Source organism: Leptidea sinapis, chromosome 18 (genome assembly GCF_905404315.1).
Source record: "Leptidea sinapis chromosome 18, ilLepSina1.1, whole genome shotgun sequence".
NCBI lineage: Eukaryota > Metazoa > Arthropoda > Insecta > Lepidoptera > Pieridae > Leptidea > Leptidea sinapis.
The window spans coordinates 5,392,123-5,415,836 of record NC_066282.1 but is presented as its reverse complement, the minus strand read 5'-3'; the positions used below and the strand labels follow the sequence as shown (position 1 = coordinate 5,415,836).

General features: G+C 34.5%; 2 protein-coding genes across 4 annotated transcripts in view; one reads left to right on the top strand and one right to left on the bottom strand.

The window, feature by feature from the left end:
- Nucleotides 1-1,274: 1,274 nt before the first annotated feature.
- LOC126969441 (nudC domain-containing protein 3) lies at nucleotides 1,275-8,408 on the bottom strand. 2 transcript variants are annotated; one of them, XM_050814866.1, is made up of 5 exons: nucleotides 8,158-8,408; nucleotides 7,624-8,075; nucleotides 6,141-6,326; nucleotides 2,141-2,256; nucleotides 1,275-1,597 (listed from the first exon to the last, which is right to left on the bottom strand). In XM_050814866.1, the coding sequence occupies exons 1-5, from the start codon at nucleotides 8,268-8,270 to the stop codon at nucleotides 1,442-1,444; spliced, it is 1,023 nt and encodes a 340-aa protein (XP_050670823.1). In that variant the 5' UTR covers nucleotides 8,271-8,408; the 3' UTR covers nucleotides 1,275-1,441. The 2 variants fall into 2 exon arrangements, with proteins under 2 accessions (XP_050670823.1, XP_050670824.1); XM_050814867.1 differs by having other exon boundaries at nucleotides 7,624-8,299.
- Nucleotides 8,409-10,927: 2,519 nt separating this feature from the next.
- The window catches only part of LOC126969444 (uncharacterized), a 74,967-nt gene continuing 62,180 nt past the window's right edge, over nucleotides 10,928-23,714 (top strand). The window contains exon 1 of one of the 2 annotated variants that reach the window (XM_050814875.1): nucleotides 10,928-11,324. In XM_050814875.1, coding sequence (XP_050670832.1) covers nucleotides 11,199-11,324 — 126 coding nt within the window. In that variant the 5' untranslated portion in view covers nucleotides 10,928-11,198. The remainder of the gene's footprint in view (nucleotides 11,325-23,714) is intronic. The other variant, XM_050814874.1, reaches the window with a different exon arrangement.

Sequence of the window (23,714 nt, the reverse complement as noted above, 5' to 3'; positions counted from 1 at the left end):
AAATTGTCAAAATAAATAATCATCAAAGTAAGCCTTTATCACCTTTATACGGGGTGCCTCAAGACTCAATCTTAGGACCCCTTTTATACTTAATTTATGTCAACAACATTCATGAAATAGGTTTGGACGGACAGATTACGCTTTATGCTGATGACACTTGCCTTTTTACTTTGGAAAATCAATTAATGAACTTGTTTCTTTGGCACAGGCCGATCTTAATACTATTTTTCAATACTTTCAAAGTAACCTTTTAACTATAAACATATCTAAAACCTCGTACATCATCTTTAAAGCAAAAAACAAAACTATTCCGCCTTTCACACATTTAAGAATAAATAATCAACAAATCGAAGAAAAAAGATAAGAGAAATATCTAGGCCTCATTTTGGACAGTGATATGGCATGGATTCCACATATCGATAAAGTAAGAACAAAATTATCATCTCTAATTGGTATGTTGCGAAACATTGTCAGATCTATTCCACGCCGTGTCCGATTTACAATTTACAACTCACTAGTTAAACCACACCTATTGTATCTCATAGAAATATGGGGCTGTACTGCAAAGTCGAAATTAGTTAAACTACAGACAACACAAAATAAACTAGTAAAGCTACTGTTTCATTATCCCTACTTAACTTCAACTGAAAAAATCTATACAGAAACAAAAATTATGACAATCAGACAATTATACACACACACTACATGCGTACTCATTTACAAGGTTTTAAATAAAAAAATTCACACTAACACATCCCTCTTTAAAAAAAGGAATTTAACCAGAACTGTTACACGAAGGGCTAGTCATATTGAGCTGCCAATGGTGAGAAGTAATTATGGAAAACAGACAATAACCTTTGAGGGAGTTCAGATATATAACAACCTGCCCACAGAAATAAGAAATGCCAAAACATTGACTTCTTTTAAAGCGAGCCTTCAAAGGCACATACTCAATAATTATGAAATGTTTCAATAACATATGTAGGTTGTTCTATGTCTTATCTGTTTGCCTAACATTGAATTGCATTCTGTACCCACCATAATCATTGTTTTACTTTACTTTGTAAAATATTATTTTCTCATGTAAGTGACAATAGGTCTTAATGAGAATAAAGTTATTTAAACCTAAGTGTCTTGTTGCATCACTTTACATATTTCTTTAGTTGAAGCTGTAAATGTCGATTTGAAAGATTGGTAACGAGTTTCTTGCCACTTCTTCACATTAAGACTCAACCTATTCCTAGGTGGTGGTAAATAGTAAAATTAAAGAAAAATTTTGACAATCATAAGTGTAATTACATTGACTTATACCTATGATACATTTTTACTGCCATCAAGCAAATTGCTAAGATGTCTTGGAATAAACATGTTAATATAAATAGAAGTATAAATTATATATTATTTCAGATATAGGTAATATCAGCGTTGCCAAATAATTACATTATTGTTTATAAACAACACTTGGATCAAACTCTTTGCCTTGAAACGGAGATCCAGGGCTGTTCCAGGCTTTCTTTAAAACTTCGATATTCCGTATGTCGTCACTAGTGGGAAGTCCTTTCCTCTTCTGGTCCTGATTCCATGTAAGTTCTCTGACCTGAAAATAAATGAAATTATTGAAAAAAAAAAGTGTGTGTGACTTCTTTGGCCTGACAAAGCAAAAATCCTTAAAATTATTTATTCCTAGTGTTATTCTACGTTTGTAGAAAGAACAATATTGTAAAAATCTTGCAACGATGGCTTTGACAGTTAATTATTAAATAACGAATACGGCTGCACGGTCTTGAACCCTTTGCCTGTCCTAATAATGGACGAAGAAACCAAAAAAAAAACTGATGTCGCAAACGCCAACTTCACCCTGTTACTTTTGTGTCATAGTGATGCGATCGCATCTTAAAATTTCACTCTCATATTTTTTTCATAACGCGCCTAAAGAAGTACTATAACCTCAAAAATTCACAATTATCAACAAAGTCACTTTTTCATTCACAAATATTGAATGTATTAACCGCCGATACGTCACTCCAACGGTTCGAAGAGCGCTCGCACGGACAGCGAGAAGTCGCGGGTTCGAGTCCCGCATCGTTCATTTTGTTTTCAAATTTTAAACATTTCAATGTTTAAAAACCTTAGTGATTACCTTTTCAATATGGTCTTCCGGCAACTCGGCAAGCGGTCTGGAGCAGTCAAGTTTATCCAAATCAAGTTCTTCTTCTCCATTCAATAATTTGTTCCACCAACGCTCTTGGCCTTTTTCTGTAATAATATAATACTATTAAATATTGAGACTTCTGTATATGATAAAAAGATCTAAGAATTATATGTATATTTTTCCATACCACATTAGTCTAAATTCGAACTGCATCAATACATTTAAGGGTATTTTAATCAAAACTAATGATAATAAGTATTATAATAGAACTATGTATGTATGCTACTATGGATGCAAATCAAAAAATGGTTGCTTAAAAGAACTTTTAATTAATTAATTTGCGGGTAGGTAAGTAAAAATACAACCATCCTATAATATATTTATACCTACTACTACTCCACAGCTGAATATCTAAGTGATCCGACAGCCTGGGACTAGATTATGATTATTTTATAGCAATGACAGTATTATATTCTATTAAGCCCTTTATATTCTGAGTTAGAGTATATCTCTTAAGTCAGTATGCCGCTTGGCAATGGCCTCCTCTAGCTCTTTCCATTGAAGTCTGTCATGGGTCACTGTCACTCTTCTCCAGTTCGGGCCCGCTGTGAGTTTGAGTTCATCCTCCCATCTTGTTCGAGGTCTCCTCTGGCTCTGTGTGCATCCTCTTGGATACCAATCTGTGACAATTCTGCTCCATTTCTCCCGGCCATCCCTCAACATGTGGCCTGCCAATCTCCACTTCAGCTGATCTATTTTATTAAGTATGTCGGTTACTTTAGTTTTTTGTCTCAGGTCTTCATTTCTAATTTTGTCTAGTCTATGTGTTCCCGTCATACTTCTTTCCATAGATCTTTGGCAATACTTAAGCCTGTCTCGGTTCTCATTGATGCGTGCCCATATCTCACATCCATGTGTAATGCAGGGTAGGATACATGTGTTAAATACCTTTCTTGTTATGGTAATGCTGAGATTGGTGGACTTCATGGCTTCCTTCATAGACCAATATTTTTTCCAACCATTGGTTATTCTTGTATTTATTTCTTAGACAGTATTGTATATATGTTTAAAAAGAGCGCAAAAAAAAGAATGCTGGGAGTTTCTTGCACCGCTTCTTCTCTCTCAGACCGCCATTTGTTTCCGAAGCGGTAGTAGTGTCAAGTATATTAGAAATGATATCCAAAAGGATTAGGAATCAATTTGGAGAAAAATAAATGCCTTTTATGCCTTCTTAAACTGGCAACGGTTCTGTGATTCCTCTGGTACTACAGGAGGATGTGGGCGGTGGTGATCACATCACCAGGTGACCCGTACTCTTGTTTGTCCTCCTCTTCAATAAGAATTATATTATAGATAGTTAATTATGCGAATGTTACACATTTTAATAAAATACTATTTAATGTGGTCCGGTTAAATAATTAACGTAAAAAATACAGTTACAATTACAATAACAATAACATTTTAGAATATATTTATTTATAAATGTGTGAGATTCGATTGTTCCTTGAATTAAAATGATTCTGTAATTCAATATTTGTATCGTATCATTTACAGATGATAACCTGCATTTATCTACTTTACAGTTGATAACCTGCTCAAATATGCAAATATTGGGGTTGAGCAGGTTATCAACTGTAAAGTAGATCCTGTAGATGAAGTCACAATCTGAGATTTGAACATACAAATTTTATCAACAATACGTCACTCGAACGGTTGGCTCAGTTGGAAGAGCGCTCGCACGGAACGTGAGAGGTTGCGGGTTCGAGTCCCGCATCGTTCAAAAATTTCTGTAATTAATCCCAGAAGTGAGGGTTATCACTTTAATGGGTACTTTTTGCCAAACAAACCTTAGTGCACGTGTTGACAAAAATATACGAACAACTACAAAACAATTCTTTACAGACTCAGTAATTGGATCTACGTCACTTGTCTTACCAATGCTTATTATAAAGTGAAAAAAAATTGAATTCAGTATTTTTAATGGCAAAGGTCAGATACTGAATAAAACACGAAAATAATTCATTTTGAATAATATTTAAGATAATTAAGTAACTAAAATTATAATAAACATCTATTATTTTCTATAAATATTTTTCTATAGTTATCTTCAATTCAATATATTTAATTAATATTTATTATTTTCATTACAAATAGGTACTTTTAAATTGTAATTAATTTGCTCGCATTTTTCTATGTACTATTTAATTGTGGAAACTTTTATTGGTCAGTGATTTATATTTTAAGTGTATTAAGTTGTACTGTTTGTTTCCCGAATAAAATAAAATAAATAAATAAATAATTTTTGTTACATTTGAATGAATTGTCACCAGAATATTTATTAAAAATGAGTTTGAGCAATGAGTTTCTTGCCAATTCCTCTCATTAAAGCTCAACCCTTTCCGAAGTGGCGGTACATTTAAAAAGAAAACTTTCGACATTCATAAGTGTCATTTTCTTGACCTACGTGAATAAAGTGATTTTGATTTGATTCGATTTTGATTTATCTCTCTCTAATTGAATAACTTCCATCCATAAATATTTAGACAATAATTAGTTAAATGGTAAATGTTTTTTTTTTAATGATAATAAGGGACGAGAAGAGCAAAAGGTTCAGCTGATGGTAATTGATACGCCATGCCCATTACAATGCAGTGCCGCTCAGGATTCTCAAAAAACCCAAAAATTTTGAGCGGCACTACAATTGCGCTCGTTACCTTGAGACATAAGATGTTAAGCCTCATTTGCCCAGTAATTTCACTAGCTACGGCGCCCTTCAGACCGAAACACAATAATGCTTACACATTACTGCTTCACAGCAGACAAGTAGACATTTTGTTTCTTCATCATTGAATAGCTATTGTGTTATATACTTTGATATGCATTTTCCATAGAAACAAGTTAGAACCATTGTTATCCTATATATAAAATTCTCGTGTCACAATGTTCGTTCCCGTACCCCTCCGAAACGGCTTGACCGATTCTCATAAAATTTTGTGAGCATATTGAGTAAGTCTGAGAATCGGCCAACATCTATTTTTCATCCCCCTAAATATTAAGGGTGGTCCACACGATTTTTTTTTAATTTTTTTGACTTTTTTTTTAATTTGTGTGAGTAAGTGAGTAAATGAGTCAGCATTAAAAAATACATACAACTTCAAATTTTCACCCATCTACGATCAACAGTTACTTTTGTATCGCGATTTTAATATCGGCAATACAACGTTTGCTGGGTCAGCTAGTAAGTACATATTTTCGAATGAAATAAGGAATATTGAGATATATTATTTGTGATTAAGTACCCACAATTGAAAAGGGCATGCCTTTTGAATTTTTTGGCAAGACTATATGGTTTGCAAAAACAGGTTGCTTACTGCTAAAAATACTTAAAAACAACAGAGTCGTTGTACGAAGCTATCTATCAGACAAGGATGCATTAAATAGAAACTGAAAACTTGCATTCTATACAGTTAAAAAAGTTCACGTTTTTTGTTCATTATTTAATAATAAATTGTAGTTAATTCAAATAAAATTAAGGATTGTATTTAGTATTGTGTCTCAGTTGACATGTAAATAATATTAAAGCTGGTAAAGGTATTGTATCTGTCAACATAATGCTACCATTCTCATCAAAAAGTAATGCAACAATCACCAAAAACGATTGACAGAGATAAATGATTCAAGTGGCATTTGGGAGTCGAATATTGATAGCCAATATTTAGAATTCAATGACAAGCGGTCAAGTTAAATTGTCATATAAAATCATCCTTGTAGACACATAAATAAAAACTTATAATTTGGTTCAAATGAAACATTGATGTGTGTATTAAATATTGATCACTCGAGAATTGAAGGATACCATTTTCGACATATGGGAGTTGTACCAGGTAAGAGAGGGCATCTCTCTCCCTTCCCCGCTCACCCCCCCCCTCCGCTTGGAAAAAAAAATACTAAATTGTTACCGAAATTAATGCAGATAATAGGAGCTCACCTAAATGAATAAGTAGCCTCCCCTCGCTCAAACTCCAAACACTTTCAAATGCCTTAATCTTAAACGGAAAAGAGTCATTGATGATAATTTCGCCACTGCGTGTTGCCACACAGATGTCAGCTGATTGTATCTTCACTTTTAAATCTTTTGATGATTTAACATGGGAGGGTAGTTTTATAATTATATCTGTAAAAAGAATTTTAATTTATGGATGAAGTTGACAATTAAGTTCATAGTCTCATGATCATAATCTTAGGTACTTCTTATCTACATTTCATATCATATCTACATATAAACATCTCAAGGAAGGAAGCTCATTTCATAGTTTGCCTTTATGTGGAAGAAAGGTTCATATTTGAGGAACATCACATTACCAATTTTAAGTAACTACTTCATAAACTGTTTGGAGAATATTGTGACTACTAAACTCTTAAGCAGTGGCGGATTTACAGATTTGCCGCCCGCAGGCTATTAAATTTTTGCCACCTTAAAATTTTGATATCTTAGTCCACAAAATCATATCAATTTTCTATCAATAAATTTCCAACCTTATGATTTGTGCTCCATCATCCTCATTACATCAAACTTTTCCCGTATGATTAGTATCATTGAGAACTATGGTTCCGTGTTAGATCATTAATTTTTAGAATAACGCAATAGCGATTCGATATATTTCAGGGTTAACACATTTCTCGTTGTCATACATAGACTCATATCGGATTTAATGAGAAATTGTTATTTTAATTAAAAAATATTTTAATTAATTTAGCAATTGTTTATGTAGAGATATTTATTATTTAGCATTGTTTATAGGACTATGTTTCGATTTTTGTGAATTATTTTTATTTCTCTCCAATTTTCGCAAATCGTATTTGTGTGTGTATAATTATTTTTTACAATTTGTAAATCGAAATAAAAAAATTATGTACTAAATTTGCCGCTCCTTAAAATTTGCCACCCTAGGCTCCAGCCTACTCAGCCTGCTGGTAAATCCGCCACTGCTGTTAAGTTACTGTTGCTTAGTTATTTCACTTCATATTATTTTGATTCTAGATTTCTAGATGTATGGACAAGGGCCCAGGTCATAGGGCTATTCTCTTTCCTTAAAGATAGTCATCGTAAAAATGGCTGGCACATGTGCTTGATAAGTTTTTAAAATTATTTCATTGGTTGAAACAAAGTTAGTATGTTATTAGCATCAATGTGTAGAGATTATATACAATCATAAAATACTCAAGCTATAAAAACTTAATAAATACTCAAAAAAATTAAGTTTACATTCACTCAAACAATAAAAATAATATATCTAGAGTAAAACAAACCAGCTTTAAAAAAAAGATCATAACTATGCAACATATTACTTAATACATTTCAAATATTTTGTGTAATGATCACTTTAATTTTGTAGTTTCTGGGAAAAATTAATATTATGTGACATATTTTGCTGCTTATTGAAAACAATAAAAAGTCTGTTTTTAATTACCCAAGTCCATAATAGACTGTGACCATGTATACTTTTCTCTTACAGCTCCATTATATGATTCACTATTTTGTAATGGAATAATGGCTGGTGGCCCAACTGGTATATTGTCAAATCTCCCAGCTGGTTTAACAGGTGGTGTCTTATAGTTTTTCGGGAGATTCGATTTATCACTTTTAATAGAGTCTTTTTTATCTTCGTCTTGAGAGGAGTGTTGGCACATATCAGTGGTAGACGTAGGTATGCTGTGACTAGAACTTTCATCTACAATTTCTACCTCCTGGGCCACGGTTGAACACATGATCTCATCATTAATATCATCGGCTTTCGAATCACTTAGTTTCCATGTTTTGGGGTCGCATTTTCTTAAGACTTTTACAACTAGTTCTTCAGCTACACCAGGCGGAAAGCCCATATTTTCATTTGGATCTTTAGGTACATAATAAAAGTCAGTTCTGAAACATACATAAATGGAGTGAGTTAATATTTTAGAAAGCAATAATTAGTTACCAGTTTAATTCTAATCGTAGTAGTAACCGTCTCGCTAGAAAGGAAAATATGGTGGACAGAAATCCAAGAATCGATTTTTCATTTTCTAAGATGGAAACAAGGGCTTGGTCATACTGATCCTTGTTAGAGGAATCACCCATTTTATTATGATAAAAATATTTCGAATTTCAGTCAAAAAACGCTTTGATTGGTTATTCGACTCAAATTTTGGAACAATAAAAATCTTAGTTAAAAAAACGTTAAATATAAACATATACAGACACAAATTTTGACATAAGTAATCTGTATAGTGTATTTCAATAATAATTTGACAGTGACTATTGACAAATGACAGTTGACTCGTGAATGCTGCCATTTTACTTACACTGTATATTCTACAATTAATTTATATTTGTAGAATTTAGATGACATGCAAAACTTTTCGAACGAAAAAGCGAAGGATACTGGAATTGGCATAGTATGAATTTCGAACGTTATATTTTTTGTAACGGTATAGCCTTCTTGGTATTAAAAAAAACAATTGGCGGCAAATCATTTGTCAATTGTGTTTTACCACACATCAAAGCTCTACGTACGCAACGAAAATGGAATTAAGTCGAAAAGATTTTAGAGCGATGATTTTTTTATGATTTTAAAAGTTCTCTCTCTCCGCAACACTGTAGCGCTCGTCTTCAAAATGCTTTTGGGAGAGAAGCAATGTGTTAATTTGAGTAGTTTGAAAGAGTCCAAAAAGTTGTATGCTCCCACATATCTAAAATTCAATGTAATCAAAGAAATTTCAGACAAATATCATGGATGGTACCTTGTTTACCGATGGATCCAAAAATGTCAAAGATGGTAATGGTGCAGCTTTTTATGATCCTCTTGTAGCTGACTATCCCGAAAATTGTTTTAAGGTGAATACTAATGTATCAATCATGTCTTCGAACTCATTGCAATCTCTGAAGCACTAAGATATGTACAAAATCTGCCATATAAAAAGGTCTCAATCTGAACTTAGTAAGAGTGCATTACAGCATATAGCTCGATGCGCCTCTGGCCGCAGAGGTGTCTCGATAGCTTAAGTAACACTCTCAAAGATTTTGGATGTTATTAGAAAAAAAAGAACTAATATTGCAATGGGTTCTATCGCATATTGGTAGGGCAATGAGGAGGCTGACAGACTGGCCAAAGAAGCAACACTGAAGGGTAAAAAGATGTATATTTAACCGGATTTTACTGAATTCTTACCAAAATATAAAAGTAAATGTCAGGATTTATGGGGTTTGATCGTAAATCTATAGAAAAAGGAATTTGGAATAGAACTTTGCAGGCTCAGCCTCCTCATATACCAAGGTTTTTGAATGTAAAGATTAAAAGGAGGTTGATTATTAGTGCTCACAGACTGAGATCCAGACACATGCCTTTGAATAAGTTAAAATTTTAGATGAAAATTATGGAGTCACCTCATGTGATTCGTGTGGGATAATTGAGGATGTTGAACACTTATTATATTAATGTGTCCGATTTCAGTTTAGTAGAGACGAAATTGTAGGACTTATGGGTTTGAACAGATTTGATACGAGCATGTTTATAACTAAAGTATATTTCTGCCCGTCCTGCATCTAAGGATGCCACAAGCCTGTTTTATATTATAACTTGCATTTCCTTTTATTAAGCTTTTTTAGTTTGTTTAGTTAAGAATTTTGTTTTTCTTTTGTTTTAGTGTTAATGTACTTAGATTATAATGGAGCTGACATGTACATACATATAAAAGCCTCTAAAAAAAAAGAAGTACGACCACATTCTAATGCTGTTTATGACATTGTCACAGGAGACGAAACGGGGATTTATTGTTTTGAACCCGAAAAAAAAACAGCAATCTTGTGAATGGGTGTTTGAAAATGAGAACAGGCCAACAAAAATGAGGCAGGTGAGAAGCGTCGGAAAAAAATCGCATTTTTTTCTCAGCTACTGGTCCTATCTGCACAATTCCACTTGAAGATCAAAAGAGTGTTAATGCCGAGTGGTATTCTACCATTCGTTTACCCAGGGTGTTAAAAAAAGTTCGCGAAACACGACCAAAAACCTGCGTTCTCCTACATCATGACAACGTTTCTTCACACACGGCCAACAAAATTAAGTCATTTTTATGTTCCGTAAAAGTACAACTTTTTTTCACCCCAAAATCAAAGATTTGATGAGAGGTTTCACTTTTACGAATTCTGAAGAGGCAGTGATGGCGTTCAATCAGCACGTAGAAAACATGCCTTCAGATCTGTGGTCCTCCTTTTTTAAAAAATGGTTCGATAGCATGAAAAAATGTTTCAAATGTAAAGGAGAGTATTTCGCAAAGCAATAAGCATTATATTTTGGTTACATGTTGTTCTTATAAGTTATGCAAAACTGTGTGACCTACGTTCATAATTAAGGTGTGAACCTATTAAGTACATGACTGAAAGCTTCATTTAAATTATTTAATATATGATGGTGAGGAATTTTTTGTAAGTGGAGTAAGTTATGTTTCTTGAGAGTTATATATAATATTTTAGTATAGTATGCTGTTACAAAATAAATATTGAAAGTAATTTAATCTACTTTAATGTATTTAGCTTTTGTAATAGCGTGTTAGTTTTACTACGTGTTCAGTTTTACCTAATTTGGAAACGTTTGTGTCAATAGCGTCAATTATCATTGTAAAGAAATATAAGAAATGTTTCTGTACATATATAGTAGAAAATTGTTACACTGGCAACACAAAAACATGTTTTTTAATTAGCATTCCCGCCACTTGAAGGCGTTTCGGGCGCTTTCGAAAGTTTCACATCCGCAAGAGAGCGGCAAGGCAAGACGAAGTAAAGGAGGCAGTGTCGCGCGCGGACACAGTACTGAGTACTCTGCTCATCTGCTGGCGATGACTTGTTTCGAATAAAGTTTTTATAATTTGTGAGAGTGCTCCCGTGAATCCCGTACGATAAGTGTTTTGTAAAAATGCTGTATAGGTGAACTATTTGCAGAAAGAATTGTGTTGTGATAGTGTCTACCAACCTCCTTTTCTTTTATCTTGTATTCTCTTGAAGGTTGTAAAAATGCCTTGCTCTGCAGTAACTTTGTCTATAGCGACTATTACAGCAATCGTGGCCGCTGCTTTAATGGCAATAGCGTTTTCGACAGATAACTGGTTGTATATTGAAGTACGACGTAACAACATACAGGTAAGGTTTACTTAACTTGAGCTAACTTAACTATAAGAAATTGTTATAAGGATTTCACTACCACTAACCCATTTTAATAAGCTTAACTAATTACTGAAACACGGCGATGCTGTGCTCTAAAATATATAAACTAAACCATATTTTATGACTGATTTAAAAAAATATTTGTCGCTACCTTAAGTACTAAGTAGGTATGTGTTTTATATTTTTTATACTATTGAATTAAGACAATCATTGCACTTATAAAATGAACATATAAAAGTATATATTAGACATAATCCTTCGTTACGTAGGAGTACAGCCTGAAGCCAATTTGATCCCGCTTGATGTCCATATGGAACTTAAATTATATCGAAATTGGCATAGTCGTTTCGGAACTACACCTTAATTTAAATAACATTTCGGATGCCCTAGTAAACAGGTTCTGTTACAAAAATGAGTTGTTCGATCCCTATCGTGTTTGCGATATACCGTTACGAAGTCACGCTACGCATAAATATTCAGAAAGGTACCTAATAGTACGGACATGTGTGGGTAACTGTACTACACAGTACACATTGCACCTTATATTAAGGCGAAGAGTAAGCAGAAAACACGCAAACATGGTGTTTTTAGACAAGTTTTGTGGTGAAAGTATAGCATTTGGAGCTATGAACACTACTTAATCCTGTTACACATATCCTTAAGTCTTAATTGTAGGTTGCTAATGCTTGCTGTTGGTTATAGTTAACACTGTCGAGCCTTTTTGAACTACCACTTTTCTTTGAAGTTAAACAAGTTTTTTGGCATGGCGTGACGCCTTTTTTTGGTACTTCTCTCAGAAAAGTTATTCTTAGATCTTGTACTTTTTTGTGTAGGTTCATTTATTCAGATTAGTAGTGAATAACGAGGATTGTGAGCATATAAACTGTTTTCCACCCAAGAATTTTGAAAATATTGGCTTTGTTACATAGATGGCGGGCCGGCAGCCGTGAACTCATATCGCTGAAGGTCGCTGGCATTTTGTGTCGCCTTAATATGTAGGTACTTGGAGAATTAGAGATTCACACAACAGTCTAGCAAAGAGGATGTAAATACTTCGTAATAAGAGGCGGGATTGCCGTAAATATTGAAATTTAGTTTTGTATGAAACGGGCAGTGATTTGACATAAGTTTGAAATAGTAATTACCTTATTAAAGCGACGAAGTATAATCCGATTAAGTTTAGCGAATAGTTGCTTAAAACGTAGTGGATTTCGGATATCTCCGGTTTTTTTTACAAGATTATAGCCGTCATCTGGCAATCTCAATGACTTTTTATTGAAGTAGGCGTTACTTTGCGGAAATCCAAAATTATACAATGATATAGTATGATAAAAGGTATCATTGTAATTATACAAATGATTTAAGTTTTCTTTAGTGTTAATTCCGCCAATATTTGTCTTTAAACAATTCGACACGTGTTTCGACTCAAAATTGAGTCTCGTGCCAGATTTTGGCGACACAACACGCCCTGAGGATGCCTCGTGTAGAGGCGAAACACGTGTCGAATTGTTTAAAGACAAACATTGGCGGAATTAATGATCTAATGATGCTTTGCTTGTAAACCTTGTGTATGTACTTACTTAAGTTTTTTCTGATCTTATTTTAATTATCATTGCGAACTCAACTCATGTTAGCAAACCGGACAAATCTTCGTGATTTTTGGTTGCTGCTTTATTTATATAAATATGTAAAGTTTTAAATAAATATATTAAAAAAAAAAAAAAAAAAAATTAACACTAAAGAAATTCAAATCATTTGTATAATCTCAATGACTGCATGTTTCGTACAATCCCATTTTTCTTAGAGAATTCGCTAGTCTGCAGTCTAGTTTGGACGATGTAAAATGATGATAATCAAAACCATTTATTCAATTAGATGAAAATGGACACATAACCTAATAATAACATGAAATGAAAACTTAAGCCTTAGATAATTTATACGTCTAGATAGAGCCTCTTGGTGCTAGACAACCGATGAAAACAGACCAGGTTTATTACTTTAGTGTGCGTTACAAGCTACGTTATATAGTCGCGATATGTATGTCAACCGTATGGCGACGAATTAAATTTGTATTCAAATCTGTTTCCTCTATCATACGTTCTAAAAAAAGAAAAACATGGCCATTTTGGATTTTCATTTGACATTATAGTGGCGACCTGTATAGCCGAGTGGCTAGCGATCCTACCTACTAAGCTAGAGGTCCCGGGTTCGAATCCCGGTAGGTGCAAGCATTTATATGATGAATATGGATGTTTGTTTCCGAGTCATGGATGTTTATATGTATTTATGTATGTTTATATGAATTTATGTATGTTAAAGCAAGTATATTGTATTAAATATATCATTGTCTTGTAACCCATAACACATGCTATATATGCTAAACTTGGGGCAAGATAATTTGTGTGAAAAGTGTGTCAATATTATTATTATAACAACGATGTACCTATGCTGTATGAAAAGACAGAATCAAAGTTACCTAACAAAATAATATTCACAACTGCGAGACAATTTATAAATAGGCACTGTACCAAATTCCAATAGAACCAGTTATAGCTAATAGGCTAAATCGATTAAGGCCAACTAGAACATTATCTTACATAGCTGTACCTACTGCTAATATTATTCAATTTCTTTTTTTTTTAATATCTCCAATTATCACATAAAAACCTCAACCTAAGTATGAACGTATTCTATTTTGACTATTCTATATGATTTATGACGAAACTGTTCGAAATTTAAACGGTTCTAGCAGGGTGTTCTAACACAAAGTGTCACACAAATCGCGAGTGTAAGACGTAGATTGTGGATCACGCCATCTGGATGTGTGGCGGTCCTCCACAGTGCGGTTTTCAAGGAGCTTTCTTCCTCGTACTACAAAGCTGTGGAATGAGCTTCCTTGTGCGGTGTTTCCGGGACGATACGACATGGGTACTTTCAAAAAAAGCGCGTACACCTTCCTTAAAGGCCGGCAACGCTCTTGTGATTCCTCTGGTGTTGCAAGAGAATGTGGGCGACGGTGATCACTTAACACAGATCACTTAAAAAAAAGATTGTTACACACACTAAACTAATATCCCTGGCCTGTTTTTATCGGTTGTCTAACAGCAAGAGACTCTATCTAGACGTATAATTAATCTAAGGATTTACAATATTCCAAAAGACTCTTAAAGTATACACAATGGTCTTCTTACCTTTGAATAGTATCTACCTGTTCCTTAATTTGACTGAGGATGATTCTTGGAATTTAACAATGCCTTATGCATTTATTGCAAAACATTATAGTACCTATTATGAATCATTACAATATTATGAGTGTGATAATATTTTCCTTGAATTATTACGTATTTACCTCAATGCTAATTAATTGTTTTGCTAAGTGGGTGCTTTATTTAATTATTCTATAATCTTAATATATATAAATTACGTGACACGTTGTTTGTCCGCGATGGACTCCTAAGCTAATGTACGGATTTAAATGGGGATTACTTCATGGAGTGCAGTTAAGTCCAACTTGAGAGATAGTATAGTTTTCATTTCGATTTGGGACCCATAATTATTTTTATTTCCAATATTTGTTTTGTATGGACATATTTTCTATGAGAGAATTTATTGACGCACGCTTTGACAGTTTTGCTGTAAAAACAATTTCATTACAATAACGGTATTTTATTTATTATGTACAGTACAACGTCTGTCGGGTCAGCTAGTATAAATATAAGTATTTAAATGTAGTTCGTTAATGTTGTAATATATATATATAATCTTAATTGGCAAAATTTATGTTATTGTCAAATTATTACACAATCTATGTTGCAGGAAATGGGATAAAATGGATTTTTATTTCTCATCATGGCTTCGAACTTGTCAATTTGACTAAATTGACGCTTTTTATGTTTTGAAGCAGTAATCATATTAACATACATAGGTTTAAGGGTAAATGTATGTATACACTTATAAAGTCCCAGCCACTGTTCAGGAATTATCTATAAATACATTTTTAAATGTTTTATAAAAAAAATGGCTCTGTCGTAAATCCTACTACTCCACAGCTGAATATCTAAGTGATCCGACAGTCTCGTACCTACTAGATTATGATTATTTTATAGCAATAGCAATGACAATACAATATTGTATATTTGAATAAAAAGAGCGCAAATAAACGCTGGGAGAGTTTCTTGCGACGCGTCTTCTCTCTCAGAGCCTCATTTGTTTCCGAAGCGGTAGTAGTGTCTAACTGTCTAGTATATTAGAAATGACATCAAAAAGAATTCTAAAGGAATCAATTTTGAGAAAATAAATGCCTTTTATGCTTTTACTATAAGGAAATAGATTTTAAAGTGGATTCTAGAAATGTAAAGCAATTTATAGAAATTTTATAATATTTTATGACTATTTTGTTTCAGTTCAAACTAGTCCTATCCTTTCTGTGACTTATACAGACCGTATTACAATCTTAGAAGTAACTTTCAACTTTAAGAATTTTTGACAGGTGCCAAGTACAATATTATGACAGACGTTGTTCTGTATATAATAAAAAAAAACCTCTTGCCTGTGAAACCGTTCTTAGGTAGGTAGTTGCGTAGCACAGGGAGTTTCGGCTATTGACCCTTCGCCTAATAATAAAACTATTCTTATGAAAAATTAAAAAAAATGAAAACGCATTTTTTATACTTTGAAGCACTCACCATAACTTTGAATGACTTATTAAGCATGTATGGGTGTCTAAGATAGCGTGGAAAGTTTGTGAAAGTGACGAAATCTATGTGAAATTCTCTCAGCTGTGAACACGCTCTGTCGACGTACACGTAGACTATTTTAATATTATGTAATATTTGTTATAACTTATGCGGTGTTTCCGCGACGATACGACATGGGTTCCTTAAAAAAAAGCGTATACTCCTTCCGTAAGGGCAACGCTCCTGTGATTCCTCTGGTGTTGCAAGAGATTGTGGGCGGCGGTGATCACTTAACACGCGGTGACCCGTGCGCTCGTTTGTCCTCCTATTCCATAAAAAAAAGGTTTGGTATTAAAGTACCGACTTCGAATGTTTGAACTTCTTTAACGCAAAATCTACTGAATAGATTTTGATGAAACTTTACAATAATATAGCTTACATACCAGAATAACAAATAGGCTACAATTTATAAAACTATAGTGCATACAAAATATAAAAGTGTGATTGTTACTAATGAATACAACTAGCGCCATCTCTTATCAACTAGCAAGGAAAACATCAATACAATTTATATGGCAAAACAACGTTTGCCGGGTCAGCTAGTAATAATATATTTTTACAACTACCTAAGTATAAAACATTAAGTTTTAGTATAGAAGTGAACTGCTAATTCTAACATCAAAATATTATCACCAAATATTTCTTTTTTATGTAAATTGACTTGTTCAAAAATGACTGACTACTGAGATAGCAAAAAAACAATCTTAAAAATAGGCAAGACTCGATAACCCTCCGTTTTAAAGTCGGTTTTAAAACTATTGAGCTTGTCTGCTTTGAAATAATAATTACTTATTTAATCCTGTGTCATAATTTATCTATTAAAAACTCAGTTCCCAGTTACTTTTGCACAGGATGCCGGCTAGATTATGGGTACCACAACAGCGCCTATTTCTACCGTGAAGCAATAATGTGTAAGCATTATTGTGCTTCGGTCTGAAGGGTGCCGTAGCTAGTGAAATTATTGGGCAAATGGGACTTAACATCCTGTCGCAAGGTGACGAGCGCAATTAGTGCCGCTCAGAGTTTTTGGGGTTTTTCAAAAATCCTGAGCTGCACTCATTGTAATGGGCAGGGCGTATAAATCACCATCAGCTGAACTTCCTGCTCGATTCATCCCTTATTTTCATAAATAAATATTAAAAACTCAAAATCCTAAGATATTCCATAAGACAAAATTGTAAGTCTGGCAGACATTTTGCTTATCGATATTTTCATCACATAAAAACTAAACATGTTCTCATAGCTTTAAACTTACCAGACCTCGGCACGTTGAAAATAAACAGATGCAAAATAAATTGTTTCAGCCCAAAAAAATCTCCAAGAGGGACTCGTTGCATTCAAGTGTTGGTTAATCTTCTTGCCTTCAAAATAAACAAAACATGGATACGTTTGCTATGCAATTACTGGAGGTCTATTCCGAATCGAAATCCGAAGTTTCCGTCCGAAACGAAAGAACGTCGATCTTCGAATTCAATCCTATTACCAAAGCACTTCGGACCCGAATATAGTGGACGGATTTCGTTTCGGAACCATGGACCATAAAAAGTGAAGTAGTTACGATCATATTTTTTTTTATGGAATAGGAGGACAAACGAGCGTACGGGTCACCTGGTGTTAAGTGATCATCGCCGCCCACATTCTCTTGCAACACCAGAGGAATCACAAGAGCGTTGCCGGTCTTTAAGGAAGGTGTACGCGCTTTTTTTGAAGGTACCCATGTCGTATCGTCCCGAAAACACCGCACAAGGAATCTCATTCCACAGCTTCCTAGTACGAGGAAGACAACCTCCTTGAAAACCGCACTGTGGAGGACCGCCACACATCCAGATGGTGGGGATGATTTCCTAACTTCGAATATAATAATAATAATGTCAAACAACGAAAAAGATAAGATAAACGAATGACAAAATGTCTAATCGCGAACTTCGTATCGACCTTCTGTTCCGAAACACTTTCGTAATAGGAAAATGTACGATCCGTCAACCGAAACTTCGTATTTCGATTTTGGTAATAGGGTGCCTGAAGTATTTGTCGTTTATATGATTCTTTACGACAAACCTTTTATTGTAACAAAAAAGAGAATCGACAAAATTACAGTCAGTTTAAAGCCCTACATTATTATGGTATTGCTAGTGGAGTGGAAGTACACTGTCAATAAACATAACAAGTAATTAGTGGGAGGTTCCTTTGCACTGGATGCCGGCTAGATTATGGGTACCACAACGGTGCTTATTTGTACTGTGAAGCAATAATGTGAAAGCATTAGTGTTTCGGTCTGAAGGGCGCCGTAGCTAGTGAAATTACTGAGCAAATGAGACTTGACATCTTATGTCTCAAGGTGACGAGCGCAATTGTACTGCCGCTTAGAATTTTTGTGTTTTTCTAGAATCCTGAGCGGCACTGCATTATAATGGGATGATGGACTGAATCAATTACCATCAGCTGAACGTCCTGCTCGTCTCGTCCCTTATAAAAAAATAGCTTGGCAGACTGATTTAGCTGAAATTAGTTTTTTTTTTACAATTTTTAACTACGTCGGTACTACATACAATAGCGATTTTTCTGCTATAATACTTTCGGTGTTTTTATGGAACAAATGTGAAACTTGTTACACAAGACAGTATACGCGTAAGCTGCGTTGCTGACCCTATAAAGCGTCAAAACAGACGCTGACAGACGATGATGAAACCGAGACACCATATGTATTTCCCCACCGAAACTTCTTTTAAGTCTCCTTCTGGTCCCCCTATAGACTTCGCATGCATGTTCGAAATATTTGTCGTTTCATCCGTCTCAATGTTTGAAAAGAAAGGCAAAGTAAAAGAAATAGCGAACACTCAGTTGGCATAGTAACAACTGCACCAAAGAACGAAGAAAATTTCGAGGTTGATTAACATTTAAAAGTTTGTAAAACAAATGTTTCGGAATCTCCGTTTATATTTGAGAGGTTTCTATGACGGTGTTTTATTTACTTCTACAATTTATGAATACATTATGAAAGGCCAAAGTTCAGGTTAATTTTTTGCAAAAAGCAATCTGAGCCTGAGATCTATAGAGCCTACTTATACTTTGCTCAGACTTTGCTTACGTAAAGCTTGTACTTTTTGCTTTTATAAAAACTTAATAGCTACTTAATACACGTATAAGTTAAAATAATAAATGACGACACATACCGCCGAATGGTTAATGACCCTGACTTCTGAGCTAGAGGTCCCGGGTTCGAATCCCGGTAGGTGCAATCATTTATATGAAGAATATAGATGTTTGTTTCCGAGTCATGGTGTGTATATATATGTATATTTTAATAAAGATATTTTATTAAATATATCGTTGTCTTGTACCCATAGTACAGGCTTTCCTTAGTTTGGGGCAAGATAATTTGTGTAAAAGTGTGTCAATATTATTATTTTAAAGAAAGACGTCTTAAGAAGTGAAAACGTATAATTACGTTATACGTTTTAACGTTTTATGTGTATGAGCGTTTGTATGAAGTAAGAAAGGTTGGACGTCTTCCCTCTCGTCTTTTTAAAAATAAACTGAAATAAGAATATACTAACCGTAGCATTTGTGAGAAGAAAAGTTTTACTTGCCTATGTGAGTGAAATGTAAGTTTTGTGCTACCTGAATATTTATTAACCTATTACTTAATGTGGGTGAAAATGCAGCTAGAACTGGTGGCCACTTAAACTTAAAAGTAAAATAAATGCGTACATAATTACTCATTCATAATATGAGCTCGTGGGGTATAAACGAAACAAAATAATTGAGTTTCTCACTAAGTACACACCAACAGTGGGAGACTCCTTTGCACAGAATGCAAGCTAGATAATATAATAGGGTTCCACAACGGCGCCTATTTCTGCCGAGAAGCAGTAATGTGTAAGCATTACTGTGTTTCGACCTGAAGGGCGTCGTAGCTAGTGAAATTACTGGGCAACTTAACATCTTATGTGTCAAGGTGACGAGCGCAATTGTAGTACAGAATTTTTGGGGTTTTTCAAGAATCCTGATCGGCACTGCATTGTAATAGGCAACGCGTATCAATTACCATAAGCTAACAGTCCTGCTCGTCTCGTCCCTATTTTTCAAAAAAAAACCGAAAGCCTAGAAATGTTATTTAAAAATGGTTACGACACAGAAAAAAGGGTCGAAAGTTAAGCAGGAAACTGCTATTAATATTCTACCTGAATCGTGCTTGATACCGGATGTTAACATCGGTACATATTATTTTTTGTAATTCGTAAAAAATGCTTTTGTAAGATATTACACAGAAACAAAATTGTTATACGAGCTTTTATGTTTAACATTTCGTATTGTTTTACGAAATTTATTTGTTTTGTTATTTTACAACAATTTTTTGCTCGACTTCAATGACGTTCTATATATATGACGTTCTATAGAACGTCATTGCTTGACTTACATAAATCGGACTCTCCTAATACCTATTTGTGACATGGAAAATGATAAAAAAAATCTATTTGACCTTAGTGTATCACCAAATACATAGTTTATTGTGACTATACAGTAAATATTTTATTTTTATTATCATAATATCGAGAAGACTAATTTGATTGACTAAGATTAATGACTAAAGATAGATTCCTTGTCGGTTGTCTTTATTGGGGTTGCATTATGAGTTAAATTAATTAGATAGTCTTCTTCTTTTTCTTCGCGTGCCTCTCCGACTAGCGAAGGTTGGCAGTCAGTTTTGTAATTTTAACTTTTTGTTCTTCACGAGGCGATATACTTCTGCCGCACTCGAGATTCCTGTCCAGTCTCGGATATTGCGCAGCCAAGACTTTTTTCTGCGACGACCCTGCGGCAACTTTTCCAATTATGATGAGTTGTAGGAGTTCGTACCTCTCGTGGCTAAGCACGTGCCCCAAATATGCGACTTTCCTCAATGGTTTGCATGAGTTTCGTTTTTGATTAACGCGGCGCAGAACTTCCACATTCGTGGCCTTGTGAGTCCAACTAATGGCCAACATACGTCTATATGCCCACATTTCAAAAGCTTCTATACGTTTCCTGTGGTCTTCTTTAATAGTCCACGCCTCACATCCGTATAGATGTATGAGCCAGATGTAACAGCGCAGTAAACGAGTGCACAAGGAAATCTTAATACTGCGGTTGCAAAGTACTTTTTTCATTTTTCGCTATTCAGGTTCTCTGGCGCTGAGACTTGGACACTGAAAGCTGCAGACCGCAAACGCATTGACGCCTTTGAGATGTGGTGCTGGAGAAAGATGCTCCGTATCCCCTGGACAGCATTTCGGTCTAATCTCTCCATACTGCGGGAACTCAGGTCATCCAAATGTCGGCGCAGAGTTTTAGAATACTTCGGTCACATCGCAAGGGAGGACGCTAGAAACCTTGAGAGGCCCATGGTGGTCGGCAAAATAGATGGGAAGAGGTCTCATGGACGCAGTCCAACACGATGGTCCAACTAGATCAGCTCCGCTTCACAATTCCCTTCACACAGCCAGAGACAGGAATAGATGGAGAATGATCGTACGAGAGAAAGTGATACAGAAGGGTGGTCACAACCCTCAGTACTGAGGTCTACGACGCAGGGAGAATTCCAGTTCTCATTTAACCACGTACCTAAATATTTGTATTTGCGCACTCTTTCTAGTTTTTGGCCTGCTACTGTAATGTCAAAGTCGCCAATTTTATTCTTAGATATGACTTCGATATTAGATAGTAATCGCAATAGTAGATTTTACAACGAGTGCACAAAACGAACCATTTTTAATCCGTGACTTTTAGCACATAGTAATGTCGAGGATAAAATGGTTTTGTGGACGAGTTATAAACTCTGCTTTTCGTTTCGATTGCGAGGAAATAAAACAGTAGTATGACATGGACATTTTTAACAATTTTAGCAAATTTGAAGAAATTAATAAACACGCGAAAAAACAAGACCTGTTTCCCGCCGCTTTTTTTAAATCTTACGACATTGATATTAGGCTTGGGCTCCAGACCTATACAGCCTACTATTAAATTAATTTTGTAATATATATATTTTTTTAATTAATTAAATAACCTACTGTATTTTAATTAAAACTTTAATATCTTTTATGTCTTAAAAACATGAGGCAAATAAATTAAAGTATATATAAATTAACAAATTCTATCTCTGAACTTTTTATTGTGTTTGGCTGTATGGCTCATTTTCTTTGCCTTAATATAGGCACATATATGAGTAGTTACTTTTATGCACTTGTGCACAAAAATCGATTTTGTGCAGCCTATATCGTGCCCAAATAAGCAATTTTAGAGAATGAGAAGTGAAAAATATATTTTCCAGTCTGGACCGCGAAGGTATCTATTGAAATAGGTTTCGCCTACTTAAGATAACCTCACGTTTGCCAATAGATATTAAATCGAAGTAAGATAGTAGATTTATAAATCTAACCAAATAAACACTCAGTGAACGGAACGGATGGCCGCTTTCGCCTATTGTAAAACAATTTAATCGCATCAAATAATTTGAAATTTCGCTTCGCAATATTTCTATTACAAAAAGTGACAATGAGACTGTGTTACCCTTGAACTTAGAAACGCATTTTTTTTTATGATAATAAGGGATGAGGCGAGCACTACGTTCAGCTGATGGTAATTTATATGCCCTGCCCATTGCAATGCAGTGCCGCTCAGGATACTTGAAAAACCCAAAAATTCTGAGCGTCACTATAATTGCGTTCGTCACCTTCAGACATAAGATGTTAAGTCTCATTTGCCTAGTAATTTCACTAGCTACGACGCCCTTCAGACCGAAACACTGTTATATATACACATTACTGCTTCACGGCAGAAATAGGCGCCGTTGTCACGCATGATCTTGCTGGCATCCTACTCAAAGGAGTTTCCCACTGGTAATGATTCCTTACTGCTAATTGTCTTATGATTCCATTTATTTCAGTTAATGATAATATCTAAATCTTATAAGTTATCTTATAAGTGTTAATTCCACGAAGATTTGTTGGTCCACATGCATTGAACATCTAAAACCCAACCGCACGGCGTAGAGTTAAGGGCCCTCATTCTAGATTTCCTAGAACAAGAGTCTATCGAGATACTCTCGTTCCAAAATTCGGCGAGTCAACATTTCCTCAGGATGCCTCAAGTAGAAGCGAAACACGTGTCGTATTGGTCGAAGCAGAGTTTTTTTTTAATCACACTCCTATAATTATGAGAAGGTTTAAAAGGTGAATAAATAGGAAAATGCTGCTAAATTAAATAAAAACAACAAATTTGTTTTTCCTTTGATGTGTCTATACATAATTTCTATTAGAAAATTTATTGACGGCACGGTTTGACAGTTCTGCTGTGAAACATTTTCATTACGACAGCAGGGTGCATATTTTACGAAATAATTTTTGATGTTATGATATAATTATTGACAAATTCATATAAAACATTATTTTATTTATTATATACAGAACAACGTCTGTCGGGTCAGCTAGTTTTTTTTATAAAAATATCATAGTAATGCTTGTTTTGCACATCGTAACAAAGCCAAAGAGGATGTAAATACTACGTAATAAGAGGCGGCACTACCTAAGTAAAAATTGAAATTTAGTTTTGTATGAAATATGCAGTCATTGACATAAGTTTGAAATAGGGG

Bases quoted from the DNA above. Each gene is read 5' to 3' on its own strand.
- LOC126969441 (XM_050814866.1), bottom strand. From the start codon at position 8,270: ATGGGTGATTCCTCTAACAAGGATCAGTATGACCAAGCCCTTGTTTCC. The intron at 8,076-8,157 runs GTTACTACTACG...TGTATGTTTCAG, and splicing joins TTTTCCTTTCTAGCGAGACG to AACTGACTTTTATTATGTAC. The intron at 6,327-7,623 runs GTAATTAAAAAC...TTCTTTTTACAG, and splicing joins ACAGTCTATTATGGACTTGG to ATATAATTATAAAACTACCC.